The 21692-nt window shown below is 41.0% G+C and overlaps 1 protein-coding gene across 3 annotated transcripts in view; it reads right to left on the reverse strand.

Annotated features, from left to right (window-relative positions):
* The window catches only part of osbpl3b (oxysterol binding protein-like 3b), a 40168-nt gene extending 22782 nt beyond the window's left edge, over positions 1-17386 (reverse strand). For all 3 annotated transcript variants that reach the window (XM_049584192.1, XM_049584194.1, XM_049584193.1), the window contains exons 1-2: positions 17199-17386; positions 887-1038 (exon numbers count right to left, since the gene is read on the reverse strand). In XM_049584192.1, coding sequence (XP_049440149.1) covers positions 887-982 — 96 coding nt within the window. In that variant the 5' untranslated portion in view covers positions 983-1038; positions 17199-17386. The remainder of the gene's footprint in view (positions 1-886; positions 1039-17198) is intronic.
* Between the last annotated feature and the right edge of the window lie 4306 nt (positions 17387-21692).

Consider the following 21692-nt stretch of genomic DNA (forward strand, 5'->3'; position numbering starts at 1 on the left):
AAGAGTGAAAGGAGAGATTTTTGGATCTTATCATTTCAAACATTCAAACATTAGTTTATTTATTCAAAACGTTAATCTGACTTCATTTTTTTTTTGTTTATAGGTGATCTGAAACCTGCAGGTCCAAATGCGTCTCAGGCTAATGAGGTTTAAAAAGCCATTTTGAGTAAACATTTATTTCTTTGTTTGTTTGTCCAGAGGTACTCTGCAAATTAAAATCCTTTTTCAGCCTTTGTATTTGTTGTTATTTTGAAGTGATGGACCACAAGTGTCTGTGCGTCCTGTGGGCAGGAGTGGAGCGAAACTTTATTACTTTCATTTCCAAACAGAAAAGCTGTTGCGGGTAATGAAGAATCAATGAGTCTGTTGCCTGTGGATGAACGCGCAAGGCAAATGCAACAACACTCTGTGCACAGTGCTAATATCCTCTCTAATTTGTGTTTGAGAAAGCCACACCTTTGAGGGAATTGTTGCAAATTTGCATTTTAATAATTCAGAGGACTCTAAATTGTACCACATTTGGAGAAAATGCTGTGGTCTGTGACCGAGGCAGTCTCTCTCAAGTTGGCAGCTTTAAGTCCTTGTTGTGAAAGATATAAAACGCAGAGAGAGGCTCAGATGAGGCTGTTACCTCCAGCTTGCACTTATAAAGAACCAAATAGAGCCTTGCGACAAACATCGGAGAAAACCACAGGGCCTATTAGCAGAAGTTTATGTGGTTAAGGCATTTACTGTCAGGTCATTCTCCTCCCATGACACAGATAACTCCCTGAGGACTGGCAGTTGCTTTTTTGCAGTACACAAACTGTATAATCACAAAAATGAATAAATAAATAAAATGCGGAATAGTGCAAACTTTTAAAGCGTCACCACTCTTGTGTATTACCTGTCTGCTGTCAAGTTTGGAGGAGGAGCTGCTGTTGCTGCGTGAAACGGATGATATCTTCTGCGACATGGCTGAACTGCGCTCCTCTGAGCCCATCTCCCTGCAGACTGGCCAGCGCAGGCTATGACTGGAGGACCAGGAACATTCCTCTTCTAAGAGCAGATGGGGTGGAGATGGGGTCGGGAGGAAAAGAGGGTGGAGAGAAAGATCACTTTAAGAGTTGGGCCCTTTTAAAAGCCTTTCAGCTCTGTCTCACTGAAAAATGCATTAGGTTATTTAGAGCGATTAGTTCTTCCATCTTGACGTAGCAAAATATGGGATGTAATGAGAAAAGCTACACAAAGGAGTTCTCAACATAAGCGAACAAAGTTGACAGACAAGACTGGAGCACATAAATTGGTCTGTGATGAGAGATGAGACCGCAGGTTTGAATAATTCATATCTCACCCTTACAGAGAGTGATGGATTGTCAGCATTTAAGGATTTTATGAATCTAAGACACCCACTAGAAGTACTATGCAAGTACAGCAGCTTTGGAAGACACAGTCAGGCCTGAAGTAAAAGTATCAATACCACAAATTAAAAATATATTGTTCACTCACTGCGTATTAGCTTTTTTAGGTGGGACTGGAACCCAGTCAATCAGATCTCAATCACAGCTCAGTGACGGAGGAATAAAAGGCAAGCGTCACATGTGAAGATGCAGTGAGATGTGAGACAGTCAGCGAAATGTAATATCGTCACTTCAACAGAGTGTGAAAATAACTGGGCCTCTTTAAGGAAATGGCAGCCCTCAGTCAACTGCCACACTTCACACAGACTAATTAACATTATGCGCCTGGTCTACCACGTCAGCACATGGAGCCACATTTTGCTAATGCACTGCGAGCCGCAGTTTGTCACAGTATGGAAAGCTGATAAACAAGCGGGCACGGTGTGTAAATCATGCTGGTCCACGTGGGAACAAGCAGCGTGTCATTAGTTTGGCTTTACTGAGGATGCACAGAGGTACTGAGTGTGAGGACCATTAGGCTGAGATCATTGCTGCGTTAAATGACCATCTGTGAGAAAAAGAGAAAATGCCATGATTATCCTGGTCTGAAATTATCTTCTATTTCCCACACTAGTGTCTGTGTTTTTTCACAGTTTTTGTTAGGGCTAATATATATCCTTAAATATTTATTAGGCTATATATTTGAATTAAACATTACAATATTATTCAGGACAGTTTCCTCAATATGAATATATGTATGCAACATCCTGCATAAAATAATCAAACTGGCTGCAACAACAGTTATTTTAAAAAAAAATCTCTATGAATCTAATAATCATGTAATCTATAAAATGCAAAAAATCCCAGCGCCAATCACAAATTTCCAGAACCCAATGTCACATCAACAATTTGCTTGTTTTGGTAAACAATAGTCAGAAACCCAAAGCAATTTAATTTACAATGAAATAAAACAGAAAAAAGCAGCAAAAGCAGCATATTTGCTTGATCATCAATAGAAATCAATTATCACATTCACTGGTTTTTGTCTAATCCATTAATGGACTAATTGTTTTTGCACCAGTTAATTATAATAAACTGTGCTTTGCTGGGGCAGCATGGTGGTTTAGTAGTTAGCATAATCACCCCACAGCAAGTGTGTTCTGGGTTAAATTTTGTTAAAACACTTAATCTGACCATATACTCACCAGCCACTTTATTAGGTACACCCCTCAACTACTTGTTAATGCAAATAGCTAATCAGCCACTCACATGGCAGCAACTAAGTGCATTTAGGCATGTAGACTTGGTCAAGATGACCTGCTGAAGTTCAAACTGAGCATCAGAATGAGGAAGAAAGGTGATTTAAGTGACTTTGAACATGGCATGGTTGTTGGTGCCAGACGGGCTGGTCTGAGTATTTCAGAAACTGCTGATCTACTGCGATTTCACGCCAAACCATCTAGGGTTTACAGAGAATGGTCCGAAAAAGAGAAAATATCCAGTGAGCGGGAGTTTTCTGGGTGAAAATGCCTTATTGATGCCAGAGGTCACATAACCACTCATCAAAGATCATCGCTGAACTAACAACACATCTAACCTTGAAGTAGATGGGCTACAGCAGCAGAAGACCACACCGGCTCCACTGGGCTCACCAAAATTGGACAACAGAAGACTGGAAAAACTTTGCCTGGTCTGATAAGTCAGGATTTCTGCTGTGACATTCATATGGTAGGGTCAGAGTTTGGTGTAAACAACATGAAAGCATGGATCCATCCTGCCTTGTATCACGGTTCAGCCTGCTGGTGGTGGTGTAATGGTGTGGGGGATATTTTCTTGGCACACTTTAGTACCAAACTGAGCATGGTTTAAACACCACAGCCTGTCTGAGTATTGTTGCTGACCATGTCCATCCCTTTATGACCACAGTGTACCCATCTTCTGATGGCTACTTCCAGCAAGATAAATCTCAGATCATCTCATACTGGTTTCTTGAACATGACAATGAGTTCACTGTACTCCAGTGGCCTCCACAGTCACCAGGTCTCAATCCAATAGAGCACCTTTGAGATGTGGTGGAACGGGAGATTCACATCATGGATGTGCAGCCAACCAATCTGCAATAACTGTGTGATGCTATCATGTCAATATGGACCAAAATCTCTGAGGAATGTTTCCAGCACCTTGTTGAATCTATGCCACCAAGAATTAAGGCGGGTCTGAAGGCAAAAGGGGTCCAACCTGGAACTAGCAAGGTGTACCTAATAAAGTGGCCGGCGTATTATTCCAATTCCTCTTACTGTCACAATTCAGCTGAGAGCTGAAAAACTTTAACGGTAAAACAAATAATCAGCCAGTCCTCATTCTTTTTGCCACATTGTGTTACAATGTTGAAACAACCTCTTAGGCTACATGACAATTGACTAAACAACATCAGGTGATGAAGACTGTTAAATGAGCTTGAAAGCTCTGGAAAGCATAGTAAGTAAACCTTTTGTAGCAACATATATTACTGTCAACTGTGTTCTTTCTGCTGCTATAAACTACTGGGTAATCACACAAGCAGAGTCATCTACTGGTTTGCTATGAATCAGACACGCCACGTGTGGACAACCACTTTGAAGTAGCAGCAAGGTTAATCACATTACCTGCTCTGCATCCACAAGCTTTGTGCTGCATAATGGCCATAGCCTCTCGTGTTGACAGACAAAACAGTAGTCATGTGAAACCTCCATCTTTCAGCCAAGCCTACACCACTGCTCAGTCTGTGGACCACAGGCTGCAGCTTACACTGACAGCGCTCGGCACCCAAAATGCAGCCGCAACAATGGATCAAAGTGGTAGGACACACAAAAGGAGGCCCCCGGCCGCAGGACAACACATCTTGTCCATTTGACAGCTCAACCAAACCAGGACAGACACAAACTGACAACCATAATTTATGACACAAAAGTGTAATTTATCTATTTATGTAGCTAGCTGGCTGGAGAGTGGATGAATAAATCATAGGAGATGGAGAGGAAGCATTGAATACCTAGCTAGCTAGCTATCCAGTGCTGATTTATTCATCCACTTTCCACTGATCACACCAGCTATTCGTAGGTCTGTCGAACCGTCACCCTTCAGGGCACTCTTTCATCTGACACAACAACACCACTTCTCGGGCTTTCACCGGCGCGAGGGCAGTATTAGACGTCACCGCTTCAGTAATTACCCTTTCTCACTGAAGAGCACACGCTCTTTGATGGCGATGAAGAAATGCAGTAAGTGATTGCAATAAAACTTATTAGATTACAGAGGAGCAGTGCTGCAGGGGCTGGGGTTACTGTTAGTGTGGAGCTTTCCTTCACCTGACAGACTGCGAATCACCTGTAAACAGAGAATATGAGGGGAAAAACAACGTAGTCTAACATGAAGATGGTGTAAGTCTCACATAAGTGGTTGTGGCTCATGGTAACAAACAGAACAGTCGTGCCTGAGACCACAGCTTATGAATAGTGGGACGCTGACAGCCAGTGAGTGTTCGTTGAGTGGTCAGAGATACAGAGTGGATCACATGAACACTGACAGCTACTGAAGACAAAAGACAAACATGAGTCACAGAGAAAGTTCTACTGTCATCAAGACGGCCTCTCTTTCGAGTATGAATGCATGAAGACAAACAGATACATGGACATATGTGCAGTTCTCACACAAACACAAATATGTACAAACAAATGCAAGGCTTTGGGATCAAGGGAAATAACATGACGTAGGCAGACTTTATCTCTCTTGTACAACAACTGCTGACTGCTGTATTTGAATAAAGGAGTCCTCAGTGATAATGATGGTACTGACCTTTACAAAGAATGATTGTGATTCATGTATTCCATTAAATATCTATACCACCATGGACAAAATCCACATCATGATAAACTTCACAGCCACATAGGAAAAAGTCAAATTCATATTCATTATATTGAGTAACTGGTACACCAGGTCATAGTGGACAACATATGATATTTGAATAACATACAGTATACTCTCAAGTTTTTACGCTATAAATTATCTAAGATCCAGGACACTGCTTATTAAGATTTAAGGTCACATTTACAATTTCAAATGGGAATTTCTGTCACAGTAAAATGCAAAGAAATATCAAAGGATGTGGCATCATTCTACATTAGAGCTGCAACAATTAATCAATGAGTTGTCAAGTATTTAATTGATCACCAATTAAACTGACATATATGGGTGCAGAAAAGGCACAAATTGGGGCACAAAAATTTACCAGATGCTCAAAATATTCTGGTGGAGGACCCCAAACTCTGACCCATCACTCGTCACATGTGCCAACCCAGAACTGAAAAAAAACCCTACGCCCTTGCTCCTCTATGACAAGATAGTTGGGAAGTCATCTTGGGCTTTGGGATACACTGATCGACATTCTTCACGATTTTCGGACATTTTATAGACTAAACAACTATCAGTTACTTGACAAAATAATCAACTGATTAATCGACAATGAAAATAATCATTAGTTTGTCTGTTTTACATCTGTTTAGACTCCCTGCGTATTCCAGTAAACTTGTAAGTTCAGCCTATTGGTAGTATAATATAAGCACTCATGTAAATCATTAGTTTGCCATACTTCACCCTGTAATCTGTTAAAGAAACAGATAAACCCACAGGTGCTCTTTTCAAAGTGTCTCTTGCACAAAAGGCTAAATCAGTCGCACGGAGACATGACAGACATCTGCTGAATATTCCAGTAAAGTGTGGGTGGGTGGAACCCACAACTGCTCTGTAATGAGATACCAGCGTGACACTCAGGGACAGATGTGTAACTAGCAGGAGCTTAAAAATCATACTGGCTGTTTCTCACTTAGCAGAACTGTCATCCTAATGGAAAACCTCCATGTGATCCCCAGACTGCAAAAATAAAAGACTGATTTCAAAATGGTACAACTTCTCTGGAGAAGCAGTATCACAGCAAATATTCATTTTTTAGAGCTCTGTGGATGGCAGTGTCGAACTCTTGGTCAGACTGAAATATCTTAACAATTGGAGGGATCGCCATCAGATTTTGTACAGTCATTCCTTGGATGAATCCTGAGCCTCTCACTTTTCCTGACATTTGCTGTTTCAAGCGCAACATCCTAACAATAGCCCCTTTATCATGCCTCTTCAAGGCAGGGATTTCGTGCCTTTCTGTTGCCTAGCTGTTTTGTACAAAAGGTACGACTGTGGAATGGGGGGACAGAATTGACTCGCCTTGAAGCCAGAATCAGAGGTAGTAACAGTACCAAAAAACAGCACTAGTGTGACGTTTTGACGACATGTTATGCCAGCGACCCATTATTACAGGGGATTTAAAAAGCAGCTGATAGCAGTTAGCAGCTAACTCAAAGAGAAAGAGCAGTGACCGAAGATGCCCACAAGTTGGAAAAACATTGACGTCTGAGAGCTCCTTGCCCTTCAAGCAAAGACCGAGATCAGCCGCCATATAACAGGGACAGTAAAAGATTTTTACATGTTGTTGTGGCAACATAATCGCTGCCTGGATTGTGTTCAGAGACAATGTTTCTTTCATGTAACAAAACACTACAATCATGTACTGTGTAGGCCTCGGAAGAGAGGTGCTTGGAGATGATGGAGGGTGTACAAAGTGCAAGATCTTGATACCAGAAGTTTGGTTGTACATGCAGATTCCTATCTTAGGTTTAGGCAAGTGGATACTGTATTGCAAGAGTGCCTCTTTTGGTGGAAAACAAATAAAGCTCAGCATAAGTTCAATCAGGAATATTTTTTATTATGCTATATCCATTAACAATCCTCTCTCTATCCCACTCCCACCACTTCCACCAATCAGTTGGCTATAGGTGTTCCCTCTCCTGGTTAGCCAGTCAAACAGCCACAATCTCCTTCAACCATTCATGTCGCTGCTGCCAAACTTTAAATCTGTTCCCCTCTCTGCTCCTGTCGGCTGTCATTTTAGGCAGCATTGCCGTGCCCTCCTCCACTCCATTCACCTCCAGTCACCTTATCCAGAGCCCAGCACGAGCTCATCAAAAGCTCACTCCTCTTCACATCCAGATCCTCAGCTCTCTCTATATCTCATCTCATCACCACCATGTGGGGGGGGTTCCCTAATCAACTACATCTTTACCACCCTCCTGGAATAAATGACATCACAATGGGGTCTAATCACTGAAGACTTTTCAGATTTCTCATATTTATGTGCACATGTAAATAAATATTCTTTTCTCTTAAGCCAAGTCTCTCCTGATTGAACTGAAATACACTTTCTGTGAGCACTGTACTGATGCATGCAGTATAAACATTTCTGCAACTTGTCAGATTTGTAGATTAGCAACATTTCCTCATTATGTAAATAGAAAACAGAATTTGCTTGGAATTATGTTTCCGTCAAAACATATTTGCAGTTTTATTCATTTTTAGGAGACAGGGCTGTTTTGTTAACATGTATTAGGGGTGTTTTGCTTTTATTATATAGTATGCACTATAGAGCAGACAGGAAATCAGGGGAAAGTAATGGGAGATAACTTGGATAACCAATGATTATTGTTAGTAGTCTATTATAATGTCAGAATTTCTTCTTTGTCTAGCATTCTAAAACAATATATCACACTAGACAGTTAGAAGCAGTGGAAACTCACAGCGGAGAAGCTGAAATCAATTTATGCTTAATATTTTTGCCCAAAAAACTGATCTATTATTAACATAGCTGACAGTTAATTTTCTGTTAATCAACAAATTGTTTCAGCTCTACATGCAGCAAAAGTCTCCAGGTAGACTCATCACCGGTCACATAACCTTCCAGGGTGCTCAACAACATATTTCTATCACAATAAATCATGTACTTCCCATACATAAAGAGTAAACTGTCAAATGTCTGTAGTCACTAGCTGCTGAGGTTTCTGCCTTTCAAAACTCACATGCCTGGTTATGTTACTTTAAGGCATCCCATACAACTGTCAACAAATCCTAGGTCAGCTATAGATCATAGCTGAAGCTCTAGATTGCCTAATGTACTTTTAAACTGCACTAACTAGATTGACAGAGGCTGAAAGCCCTGTATTACATTCTGCAGTCCATGTTGCAGATGTTGCGCTGTCCTTCCACTGTCTCCAGAGTCTGCCAAAGGGCTGACAAGCCTAACAGGCTTTCAGGCATCATTAGGATGTGACTCACCAGAATAAGCGTCTCATGGTTGAACCCCCGTGGTGCAGCTTTCTCAGGAAATAGAGTCATGTTTGCAAAAAAGATGTTTGGCTGGGACGGACCCTAAAACACACTCCCACTGCTCAGAAATGTGAAGTGAAAGTAGAAAAGACAGAATACTGCTGAGAGAAAGTGAACCTGAAGCTTTCTCGGAGGTCGGCATGGTAACATAGATGGAAGATTGTCTTTTACCGAGCAGATAAGATGATATTTAGATAACCTTTAAATATGTGGGGGTTTGCATAATATCTTAAATAACATTTCATATGCAAAATTCAGCTGTGAGAGTTAAATTATATTCCAATGCCGAGCCATGAAAAACAGTTGCTCCACATGTTTAGGGTCTATGTTTATAAAATGGCCAATGTTTATGCATAAAGCAAACAAAGCTGCAGGAATGGCTTCCTATAAAAAATGTTGTTTTTTTATTACACTAGATAAAACGAATGGCTCCTCAGCTTGAAGTAAATCTAATTCCATTTCCTTTGATGTGTGACAGGCCGGTTTGATGAAACAGAATTATCTAAATTGAAGAAAATCAATATTGATTTAAAAATGCGGCAAAAGGCAAAAAGCGCTCTGAGCTCCTCTCTGGTCTTTTCAGCTCTCGAACAATCAGCATAAACTTGACATAACAAATGGCCTCTGCATTCACCAAACACCTAACATGGTGTTGTGGCAACCACCTTATCTCCACAGTCCACCAGCTATTCTCTGACAGATCGTTCCTCTCAATACAAAGCTCTTTAGCGACAAAGCAAACTCTGGTAACTCCAGCGAGGCGAGTCATTTACCTTTCCTCTAATGCTGTCACCCATCCATCTGGATAAACCCAAATCAGAATCCCTTGCTTAATTCTGATTGCCTTTAATCATCCTCTGCAGGATAAACTCATCAGAAGCTGGTTTGTCATGACCACTCAGATTATTCCTCCTGTTTGCTTTGGGAACAGCGCAGTCGTTAAGAATATCTTCTGATAGACCCTGCCCACCAAAGGAGACACACTGGACGCTCATTTGCTGCAAAGTCACTAATTCTAATATCAGTAATTGTATTACATTTGTGCATTACCCTTCTGGGATGATGCCACTTAGTCTTGGTTATTTCATTAAATGAAATGCAAAACAACTCCTTCTTGGAAAGGGAAAATCCTGACATTAAAGGAGCAAAGGAAAGGGTGGGATCAGAAATCAGCAGAAAACAATACTCTCTGGCTATTTCAGCCACAGTTACATATTTTATGACACAGAGAGTATTGTGATTATGTCTTTGAGGGAAAAAAAATCAACTTAATAAAATACACTAGATTTAGTCTAATATTTAAACTAAGAGTTTTACATCTTAGGAAATACTCATTGCTTTTTTTGAGACCAAGAAGAGATGACAAATGCGAGTAATCAATCTGTCCATTAAATATGAATCTAAAGCCAGCAGCCAATTAGCGACTTGGACTCCAGTCAGACTCGAGTCACAAATTTGATGACTTTAGACTCCACTTGACAAAATCAAAAAAGACTTCACTTGGACTTGAGTCTTCTGACTTAAAAATACTTGACACCTTCCCAAGCCCAAAGATGAACAAGTATGTTATTTAAAAAGTGTGTCATGAATCATTTCCCCTCATTTCCTGTATCGACTAACATTAACACGATTCATTCCCAGCATTCCCAGCATTTCGACTCTTAACTCGCAAGACGATCCACTTTGTTTGAAATAATCTGACCACAACTAATGAAGTTACAGGAGAGAACCATGAAGATATAACAATAAATACACTTTTTTTAAAAAGCATTTAGAATTTTTGCAAATGTATTTTATTATAACTGTATTGTCAAAATTGCATTACATTTGCCGAAGCATGCATTGTGACTTGTTTAGGACTCAGTTTAGGACTTAAGACTTGACTCTGGACTTGAGTGCAAAGACTCTAAACTTACTTGTGACTTTAAAAACAATGACTTGGTCCCACGTTTGTTAATGAGTTACCTTTAGATGTGCTTGTAGGTGGATTTTGTTACTTTTGGACAGAGCCAAGCTGGCTGTTTCCCATGATTCCAGTCTTAATGCTAAGCTAAGCTACGGGGCTGCTGGCTGTAGCTTCAAATATATCCTACAGGCATGAGAGCACTGATCTTCTCATCAAATTCATGGCAAGAAGGCCAGTAAGCTTATTTCAAAAATCTCAAACTGTAGGATTAAAATTTAAGGTGTTGCACACTTACTGGCATTTAACTGCAAGTTTTTATTTTTCAGATACTCAGCCAGAGCTCCTGAAAATAAATCATTATGCACTGTCTGCTTCACTGAATAAAAGCATCAGTCTGTTACAAATACAGAGGACTGAACACTGTCTTTATTCTCTTATTAATGGTGTCTCATACTCAGTATGCAAACATCATTAAATGATGAAGACACCCTCAACAAAAATAGCTGGGCTCTGATTGGAGGCCACTTAAGAGAAGAAGACAGGCAATTCAAATCTGAATGCATTGTTGTGTCATTCAAATCTGATGTGATGAGCGTTTCAGATAAGGCCCTTCAACGGGCTGCAATCAGTCGATGAGCAGGAGTGTCACTTCTATCTGAATCAGTGTCTTATCCAAGTCTGAGGAGTTATTCTGGTGAGAAGAACATGGGCAATTGCGCAGGAAGCAGTCCTAAAAGTCTCCGCTTTCTCCCCTGTGAAAGACTGTCACTTTGATCAGGCGCAGTAATTGCCATCTCCAGCCATTACTTCTGTTCTGCCCTGTATCCTTCCCCGACCTGAACAGTGTAACTGGGAGTTGGACAAAAAAAGCACTCTTCTGAAAATACATCTGCAGAGTCAGAAGTTTTTCCTTCTTTAAAAATAATCATCTCGCAACATCACAGGTCAGCATGGCAGCATCCAGCAAGCCATTAGCCCAGATAATTGACACAGAGACAAAACTGGCTTCATCCCAGCATCAGATCTATTATTCATTAGTACATCTCTCGACTAAGCACGCTTGCCAGCCCACGTCCACGTGTACTGCCACACCTTCTTTGAAAGAAACACGCAGATGGCAATGCATGCCCCTGATCTGCTTAAGACGTCGTAGTGAAAGGTTGCCAAGGCCAGAAGGAGCCACTCCAAAAACCAGGCTCAAGCTGCTGAGCTTGGAGCGTGCATGTCTGTCTTTGCTATCAGCAATCTTACATTTTTAGTGGGATGAAATGGAGTTTGAAGCCTTCTCTACTTATCATATTCACCCCAAGAGAAACTGCTTGCAGAAGTATGGTTGCAATAATGAGGGAGAGACTAATAGAGTCCCTCCTCGATAACTTCCTGCAGCATAAGGCGTCTTTTCATTCATGCCTACAACTCCTTGACATTCATGTTTGACAGGCTTTCTATCATACCCTCTCACAAACGCATCCTGTTAATCAACCACATCCTCAACGCACCCCCTCCCCTCACACAACCCCATCATCCCCCTCTCTTCCTACATCTATTTCTTCTCATGTTTGCCCTGAGTGTGGTAGAGGTCCTCTCCTTTATTATATTCACAGTGTGAGGGAGTCTGACAGCCTCATAACTCAACACCAGCTCATTAGGACGCAGAGTATCATCACAGCTTAGCTCAATGACAATAGAATGGGGAAAAACATATGTGCGAAGTGCTCTTCTCGATGTGTCGTGCAGCAACTTGCGTGACAGCCAATCCAGCTGTTGCTCTCCCAAATTAAAGATTACACCGCTTTCCACTCAACCACTGCTCCGATTAGGATACAACAGCAGCATCTCCACCTCTATTCTCATATTAATTCAGAGGTGTTGACCCAGAGTGGAGGATGATGATGTTATTGAGAGGGCAGTTGTCATTGTTAGTATGCTGATCCTTCCTCATAACAGTGTGTAAAAAATAAGCCTAAAAAGCAGATATCACAAAAAACTGGAAGGAACATCTGCACTGCCACGACCAAGTCCCTGGAGTGCAGATATATTTAGACATGGCATCGTCTTCCGTTACCTTCCATTTATGGACAAACAGAGATAAACTGTCCGACTGAGAAGAAGAGTACCACATCTAGAGAGATTTACTTGATGCTTAAACTCTGGACTGGAGTGTGGATGAGCTCACAGCGTGACTCCCTGTCTGTAGAGTATATCATACGAGATAGACTGTCACAGCACCAGAAACTGACTCGAGCTGTCACTGACAAGCTTGTGTTGTTTTTGTGGTTTGACTGCAGTTGTGTTTTTGAGGGCAACACTTGCACGGTGTGTTTGTGGTGTGATTAAATCTTGTCCACAGATATTTAAAGTTGGTCTGCCTTTTCTATTTGTAGAGTTTCATTGACCTAATTTCCTGCAAAGGAACCCAAAGTGAAATTTTCACTAAATGATGCTAACAGGAAAAACAACACTGTTTATTTCTGGCTTGATTTTACTGACTGAATCATCAAGCACGCACTGGACTGAAATTATGACTGATGCTAATAAACTGTCATTTTAATGTTTTATAATTCCCTTTTCTTTATGTTCATGCAGATGTAATGAAATCAGGAAAGCTGTCACTGTCTACCAACAAGATCAAAAGTCTGCGGCCACGCTAGCAGCTATGTGAGGCTGTACTAAGGCACAATGGTGCTTGGAGCAACACGCATGCTAACATGCTCACAGTGACAATGCTAACACGCTGATGCATAGCAGGTTGTATTAACCAGGTTCACCATTTTAGTTTAGCCTGTCAGCATGGTAACAATTACTAATTAGCACTTAACCCTAGGGCTGCAACGACTAGTCGATGACTGATCGACTATCGAAATAATTGGTGACTATTTTAGTAGTCGACTAATCAGTTTGTCATTTTTCATAGAAAAGCACTATAAAAGTACCCCAAAATTCTTATTGCAGATTCTTACCTTCAAATATTGGCAGCTTTACACACTCTCCCATGACAGTGAACTGAAACCCTTTGGCGTGAGAACGAAACAAGACATTGGGAGAGACAGATCGACATTTTTCAACATTTTACACACTTTTTTTTTGATAAAATGACTAGTCGACTAAGAAATCATTGACAGATTAGTTGACAATGAAAATAATCGTTAGTTGCAGCCCTACTTAACACAAGGGTAATTTTCATGGCAATGCATCCACCTGCTGTTGAGATATCTGAATCAAAGTGGTGGACCTACTGACCTGACTGCATAACTTAAAATGCCAGACAACCCCAAGAAAAGCAGCACTCAATATCTATCACACATACTGCATCAAATTTATACAGTCCAGAAAAGTAATGCTCAACTTACGGCCCACAGGTCAAATCTAGCCCGCAATAGGGGTTTGGGGATTTTCTTTTTATCTTTCATTTTGATCACTTTAAAAAGCACTATTTTTAAAGACTATTTTGGGCTTTTTGCCTTATTACAGTGTAGATAGAAAGTGACAGGAAAGGGAGAGAGACTGGGGATGACATGCAGTAAAGGGCCGCAGGCTGAAACTGAACCCGGGCCGCTGCAAAGGACTCAGCCTACATGGGGCAGACACTACTCACTGAGCTAGAGGCCACTCCTTAAATAATAATTTAACAAAGAAAAACTACTAAAAAAGTGCCAGGGAAGGACCCTCCAACAGTGGTCTGGGCTGAGCTCCGAAAGATGTAAAATCCAAGAAACACCCCTGCGTACACCAGACCTGTGTGGAGCTGCTGCAGCTGGATTTGCCTCTTGGCAAAGATGACAGACAGAAAGGTGGAAAGCAGGCGATTAATGTATTATATATACTAATATATTATTAATAATTGTTTATTAACTTGCCCCTGAGTATCCCTGGTCTAGACTCTGATCCAAAATGCACATGCTCCTGACCAGAGACGCCATGTTTGGGTGAACCAAGAGGACCAAGACCCTAAAGTTTCCTTTCCTTGCTTCCTTTTATGGTGCACAACATTGTTATACGCTGTATAAATGTTCACACTCTCACATCTCTGTTTTTTAACCGGCTGGGATGAAACTCTCTGTCTCTCTCAATAAAATTTGATACTGCTACTGTTGTGCCAACAAGCAGGGGTAAAATTTAGCTGATCCTATGCAGTCTGAAACAAAACTGTTGTTGTTGGCAGAATTTGAATAGAAGAACCACAACCGACAAGGTGCTATCAGGAACATCCATCATTTTGGAAAGTGATTATCATGTAACAGTTTTTCAAATGAAATCATTACAATGATAATTATTATCTAAAAAACAGACAGAAGTCACAGTCTTTACGATTATACATAGCTAGGTATTACTTCAAAATACAATGTCTCAGCAATGACCCTTTGTCCAGATGGAAAAATGTGAAAAGATAAACTTAAAAATCTTACTCTCCATCTCAGAGCTGCCATCCTGAACTGTTTGAATAATTCAGCCAAATACAAGAGAATGACCAAAGCTGTATTGTTTCAGTTAAAAGTATCTGCTAGTGCTGCTCTTGTTAAAATTGCATGCTGTTACCTGATCTGAATCTAAGTGACTTATGAAAGCAGCTTCCTTCAGCGTCTCTTTGATGCCTGCCAGGAGGCTGAGGACAAGAGCAGCTACCTGCCATTAAAAACATGTCACTAATGACACAGTCCAGGTCACTCTGACTGGAAAACAAGCAGACACACAAAATAACAAAATATCTAGACACTCACTGATGATTTTTTTTATTCAACACAAGTGAAACTCTATTATTTTTGTTATTTCATTCTTTTAGTCTGTGCTACTTAGTGGAACAAACAGTTTTTATCATTTTTACCTAAACAAGAAAATGTCTCCAAATTGAAATGTAAGAAAAAGCAGATATGTTTCACAACTTCCTCTGTGGACCAAAACCACATCTACCTGTTTACATGTGAAACCACATGAATTATTTATGGAGGCCTACCCGCCTACGCAAGTCGAGGCAACACCTGCCACACGCACGATATGCTGCTCACAGCAGCTGCTCTGCTACTCCTATTTATCCACTTCCTGCATTATTTACTTGTTGTTTAGTGGATATTCAAAAGACATATCTTTCTTTCTTTTTTTCTAAAGAAAAGCGCGCGCTGGAGCAATGCTACACAGGTTACTGAATAACTTGGCGACTGAATAAATTACAGCTTGTGCACATTTATTCAAAGATTCAGCTCGGTGCTGGGGGAAAGCTGAAATTACAGTGGAGGTGACCTCATGCGATGCAATGCCCCACTGCTGTTTTAAGTATATGTCTTGCACAGACAAAGACGTTTTTGTTTTTTTACTTTCCTGCTGCTGCATTCCACAGATTGTATTGATTCCTCTCTCTCACAGTCTCCCTGTGTTTGACTGCAATCACTGACTTGGGTGTGATAGGAAAGAAAAACCTCAGGAGCTGCAAGGAGAAGAATAACACACTGGCAAACAAATCGCACTCTGAGCCAACTGAACACAAAAGCAAAGTGTCCAGCCTCTGAGAGTTTTTCCACTGTTTGTGATTTGCCCTTCACCTGCATACCAATCTGAGGCAGGACGTGAGCACCGTCCACCTTCTTTCCTCCATGTCATGTAACTCTCAACGGCCCCTATTGAGCCTCCCATAAGTTCCAATATACACAAACAGCCCCTGAAAAGCCTCCTCTGTTGCACTGTTGACACAACACCCATAAGAGCCGAGATAACCCTGTAAGTCCTAAAATTATAGCCACTCTGCAAGTGAGCCACAGGACCGAACAGAACAGCTTTCACTCAACCACATTTTTTTGGGATTAACATAGACATTTGAGTGGAAGGTTTTGGTAAAAACCCCACATTCAGCATGAGTGTCACTGTTATTATGGTGGATTTACACAAAACTGTAATTATGAGGGAGCTGGCTATAAAATGGCGTACATATTCACTTTTGTCTGCCATCTTTAAACAATGTCGGTAGTTGATGAGTTGGGTGTATATGGGCAGATGGGTAGGTTGAGTATACTTGCCTAAATATTCCAGTGGCTTTTTGGTTGATAGGTGGGTCTCCCCCATAAAGACCTATGTAAACCCTCCACTACACCACTGCTGTCTACTGACTGAGATGCTGAGCTCTGGCTCTGATTAAATCTGAAAATGGATCCTATCACACACACCTACATCCACTCTAAATCAGCCTGAGAGATACAGCCACTCATACATGAGGGCACATTATTCATAATGTTGGCTTGTGACTGGCTTCTCTTGCTGCTCTCATCCTGTGTATTGATACATATGAAAACTAGTAGATAGTTGTCTATAGTTGTATAGAGAAAGAGGAAGATGGCTCAGAGTTACCATGGAGACTAAAAGGATCTACTGGTGTTTGTTGTGTGAATCACATGTTATGATCACAACAGGAATATTGCAAAACATCGACTGTGTGAGGAAACCCAACAGGAGAGTTTAACCCGGCGTTCAAAGTGATGTACTGATAAGTGCAGTTTCACTTTGAAGCTTTAACAAGTGAACACTGACACTGTGCAACTGTTTAAGTGTTGGGAAATGTCTCAGGTATATGCTGCCTCAAAGAGCAAGAAAAAAAAGCACTGCAGTGAACTTTTAAACGACTCACATCATTTTCAATAAAATGAAACTGATTTTTTCTTATCAGAGGAGGAAAAAGCCGCACTCACCTTGACAGAGTTGCAGATTTGAATTCCAGGTGATGAGGACAGAGATGTTGGGAGCAGTCGCTTTCTCTCACCCTACTGAGAAAACACAGCCAATAAACAGGAGATACTGTAACTACAGCCTCAAACACACAGCACGCTCCAGTCTGACATGCACACACATGCACCGTCCAGCCCCGCTCTGAGGAGCATTAGTCTCTCCACCGCTGTATGTGGGAGGGCGGTGGTGCGTGACTGACTCAAGCCAACTCCAATTAAACTGCAGCCATAGCTTAGCGTCACCTTTAAGGGGGCGTGGCTTGTGTCATTGACAACTTATTTTCCGTGACGTATTGCGGAGGACCCCAAAAAACAAGGACACACACGGTCAAACTCATCACTCCGCAAGTGAGTCATTTAACTGGGGACTTTTAATTATGATTTAATTGCAAATGCATTTTCATGACACATCCTTGTGTCCACTGGTAGATAAGAAGTGGAATTACGCTTATCTGTTTTTGGGAACTGGGTGATGTGGTAAAAATGATGTCAAAGGAGCCAAAAATGACAAGATAACTGTCATAAGATAAGAGGAAATGAAGTCAGAATGATAAATGACAAAACTTGGGACCAAAAATGATGATATGCTGCCACCTGCTGGACATATGGTTGAATCACAGCTTTACAGTCATGCTCATGGCCTAATGACAAAAAAATATATTTGCGAACAGTGTTTGACAAACAAAAGATTTGCATATGCCCACTCAGAGAAGCAAGTTTAAAATTGAATGTGATTTTGAATGTGACATAAGTGTATGTTTTCTTTTATGAAAGCAGGATTTGTTGCACATGCACAATAGCAAAACAAGTAACAAATAAAAACAACGATAATACCAATCTTATCTTGATTAGAAATAGCCTTACAGCGTGTCTACAATATTCAGGGAGAAAACTGCACAGGTCCATTTTGTTATGAGAGCTATTATCATTGCTTTTTTTCCCTCAAAGTCTGAATGAGAGGCTGTTATATCACACAAGGCTGCAGGCTGCTGCTCAAGGACTTTCTGTCACAAAAAGAAACCTTTCACACAGAGTCCTGACTGCAACAGATTACGTGCAAAAAGGCATTTTTTTTCTTTTCACACCGGTGAGCTGGAAGGTTACTGCAGCACCTACGATACAGGGGGGTGGATTCCATAATACAGCCAACACAATGCTGTGTGGGGAACTCTGTGTGACATTTTGGGGGGGGTCATCTTCATACAAGTTTTCTCCTGTAAAATTAGAAAAGGTTGCCGTAAAGACCAAAGTATTCATCTGTGCGGCATTATGAATTTACAGCCGCTGAATATTCCCTCTGTGTGGACTGTGCAGGCAGGCTGAACTCAGAAGTGAGCTTTGAAGGCTGTTCCTTTTATTTCACCCTTGCAATCAGCCGTGGCTTATGGGAGCCTTATGTAAGACCATTATTCTATAATACATCCGCTCTAATGAATACTGCAAATTAAATGCTTAGAAGCAAAGAGCTAATTAACAATGTGCTGCAAATTGGCTGTTTACTACGAAATATTGAGGAAGTACTGAGTTAAATAAACAGTCTGGACGGCTGCTTGAACACATATGAATCACAAACTGTTTTATTGAGAGCATGTGAGAAATCAGAAAGCTGTTACTGTCACTCTGCTTTTGTGATAACCATTTTGGGTATGAATAGTATGGTAGAAAATTATAGCCATAATAACTTGAGCTTTAGAAGTAGAAGCCACTGAATATCTTATTGTGAAATTCAGCCACGGATAATGTTGAAACTGAAACACCTCCGAATTGATTGCATTAAAATATTTTATTTTTAGTACAATCATTCAGAATGTAAGTGTTTTCATTGGTGTGATTGTCCCCTAAGAATTTTCTTTTTTTTCAGTCATTCTGATAGAAATGTCCATATTCGAGAAACTAGAACTGATTTTGTCAAATCTTGAAATTTTTTGATTTTTGCTTTTTTTTTTAAATATTAGACACCGATTTTCCACATGAAACCATCTACATTTTCAACCTTAAATCTTAAAATCAGGCTTCACCATTTTAGATGACCCTCTGAAAATTTCAAGGGGAATTAAGAACATATAAAGTCAGATGTTTTGCTATAAATGCTGTGTTAAAGTAGAAAATGACAAATTTGGCTTTAACATATAAACTGAATGTTGATTGCACAGTGTAATGGCTACAGAATAATTATACCATCTGCGTTTAGATTGGTTCCCTGTAAGTCTCGCTTTCACAATGCAGCTCTGAAAAGTTTCAACATTAAATTATTCAGTGGTGGTTAAACTTTATTCGCTTGCTTCAAAGATTCAAATCATTACGACTATTATTTTTTACGGTGCAGGAGATAGAGCAGGTCGTCTACTAACGGTCCACTGAGTGTATGTGACTGTTTAAAACTGAGAAGCACGTGGCATCTTGTATAGAAGCCTCAGCCACCAGTGTGTGAATAGGTGAATATGACATGTTGTGTAAAGGTGCTTTGAGTGGTTGGAGGACAATAAGATGTTATACATGTGCAGGTCCATCCATTGACCATCTTTGCTTCAAGGCTGTAAAAATGTCCGTCAGGTTATCCATGCAGGTAGTAACAGTTGATCCCATAGAAGTCGTGTTTTCTCCCTGTGACGACATTGTCTCTCAGGTTCACAGCAGCACGTGTGATGGAGCTGTTAAAGTCGTGATGGGCCTTTGACTTACTGAATGAATTTTGAAGGTCCCGGAGGCTGAGAGATGTGGCTTCCCCACCCACAGTCCCAAATCTGTCCACCGGGCGAATGCCAGGCAGGACAGGAGGCCTCGGCAGGATGCAGGGGTTACAGAGACTGTGTGGCAGCTCTCTGCTCTTTACCAGCTTCCCCTGCTCTGACGCTGCCCTTGATGATAACTCAGCATGAGATTCAATACCTGCCAGGTCTTTGGCGATGGATGACGGACTAATGCTAGATACATTTTTCCCAGCTTTAAAATATTCCTTTGTGCTGCTGGGTTCATCCTTTACACACAGGCTTTTCTCCCTGTTGACCTCCATCTCTCCCTGGGAAAGTGGGCGGTGGTTCAGGTCTAGAGGTCGCTCTGTGGCAGCATTAGCCTCTTGGCTGCTGTGTGACACTGATACTTGCATTGGACTTTCATAAAACTGGACTCTGCAGTTTTCTCTCTCCCTGCCCTCGTGCGTAGAGCTTTTGCTCTCAGTTTGTTGTTTGTGTAAGACCTCCTGGGACAGCTCGGCGCTCTGTGCTTCTGTGGAGCCAGAGCTGTACTTTGATTGACTATGACCCCTTTGGTTTGGATCTGGTGCCTCATTAAGCTTAGCTGTGATCTCCTGTGGCCTGGGTTGGTTCATAGTAGCTGAAGCAGTGCCTTGGTTTGGAGCTGGAGATAGATTTGGGAGTTCAGCAGCAGCGCTACTGCAGGTGCTCCCCTGTCTTCTTCTACTTCCTCCTCTGGGTTTAGAGGGAACAAATGTAGGAAAGGACCTTTCTCTCTGTCGGGAAAGGAATTCAATAGGATTAGTATTGCACACTGTTAATGCTTCTGTAAAAAGGTACAATGTTCCCAGATATTTTACCAGTGGTGCAGCGTGTGAATTCACCCTGGTGATGTCATTCAATTTTTCCTTGAAGTCGTCTATCTTAAGAGGATTTGCAGGCCCCGATCCTTAGAAATATCAAATACAGTATTATTGGTTACTGATCTTAAAATGATGCATATCATTACTGGATTACTTTACAAAGCGGCTGCACACACAGGCTTTCATCTTTACCAACAACAAAGTGTACTCTGTGTTCTTACACATGATTTTTCAGCTTCCTGCTAAGGGACTGAACAATAATATTTGGGGAGGAGAGGGGTGTGAGAAGAAGGAGAAGGCTGTCATTTTTCTTTTCGCTGAAAGAATGGTAGTCTAATTTTTTTGGGACAGCAGGGGATGGATTGTATTTCATTTCAGCCTTCCCTTGCAATAGGCACAGCTTCCATGTGTGCCATAGTTCACAAAGGTTTGCTTTGCTATATGCAGAGAACAATAGTCCCATATTTAAATGAAATATAAAGCCTCTTTAGTAGTTCCTGATAAAGTTTCTCATAAAATAGTCCCCAGTAAATTAATGAGATAACATTTCAGGCACAGCTAGTTCATTCAGGAACATTTCCGTCTTGCACCTTTTCACACATGCCATGGCAATGGCGGAATAGATGGGGCAAGGGACAGTTGGGCAAATGATGGTAAAGCAAAACTTACAGATGCCAACCCCTATGAAACGTAAGGGAAGAAGCCAGGGCAAGACTAATGTATGTATACACACAACATGACGGGTGAGGAGCTGTTTTTGTAATGTGTGTAATAATTAACAAGTTTGCAAGACAAGTAATGTTTTAAATGCTAGACCGTAAACAAGTTGTAGATTCAAATTTGTCATCAGCAGTGTCTTGTGATTGTCTGTCGTCAGACAGATGTAACCCTTTACATGCTTG

Source organism: Epinephelus fuscoguttatus, linkage group LG8, assembly GCF_011397635.1.
Source record: "Epinephelus fuscoguttatus linkage group LG8, E.fuscoguttatus.final_Chr_v1".
Classification (NCBI taxonomy): domain Eukaryota; kingdom Metazoa; phylum Chordata; class Actinopteri; order Perciformes; family Serranidae; genus Epinephelus; species Epinephelus fuscoguttatus.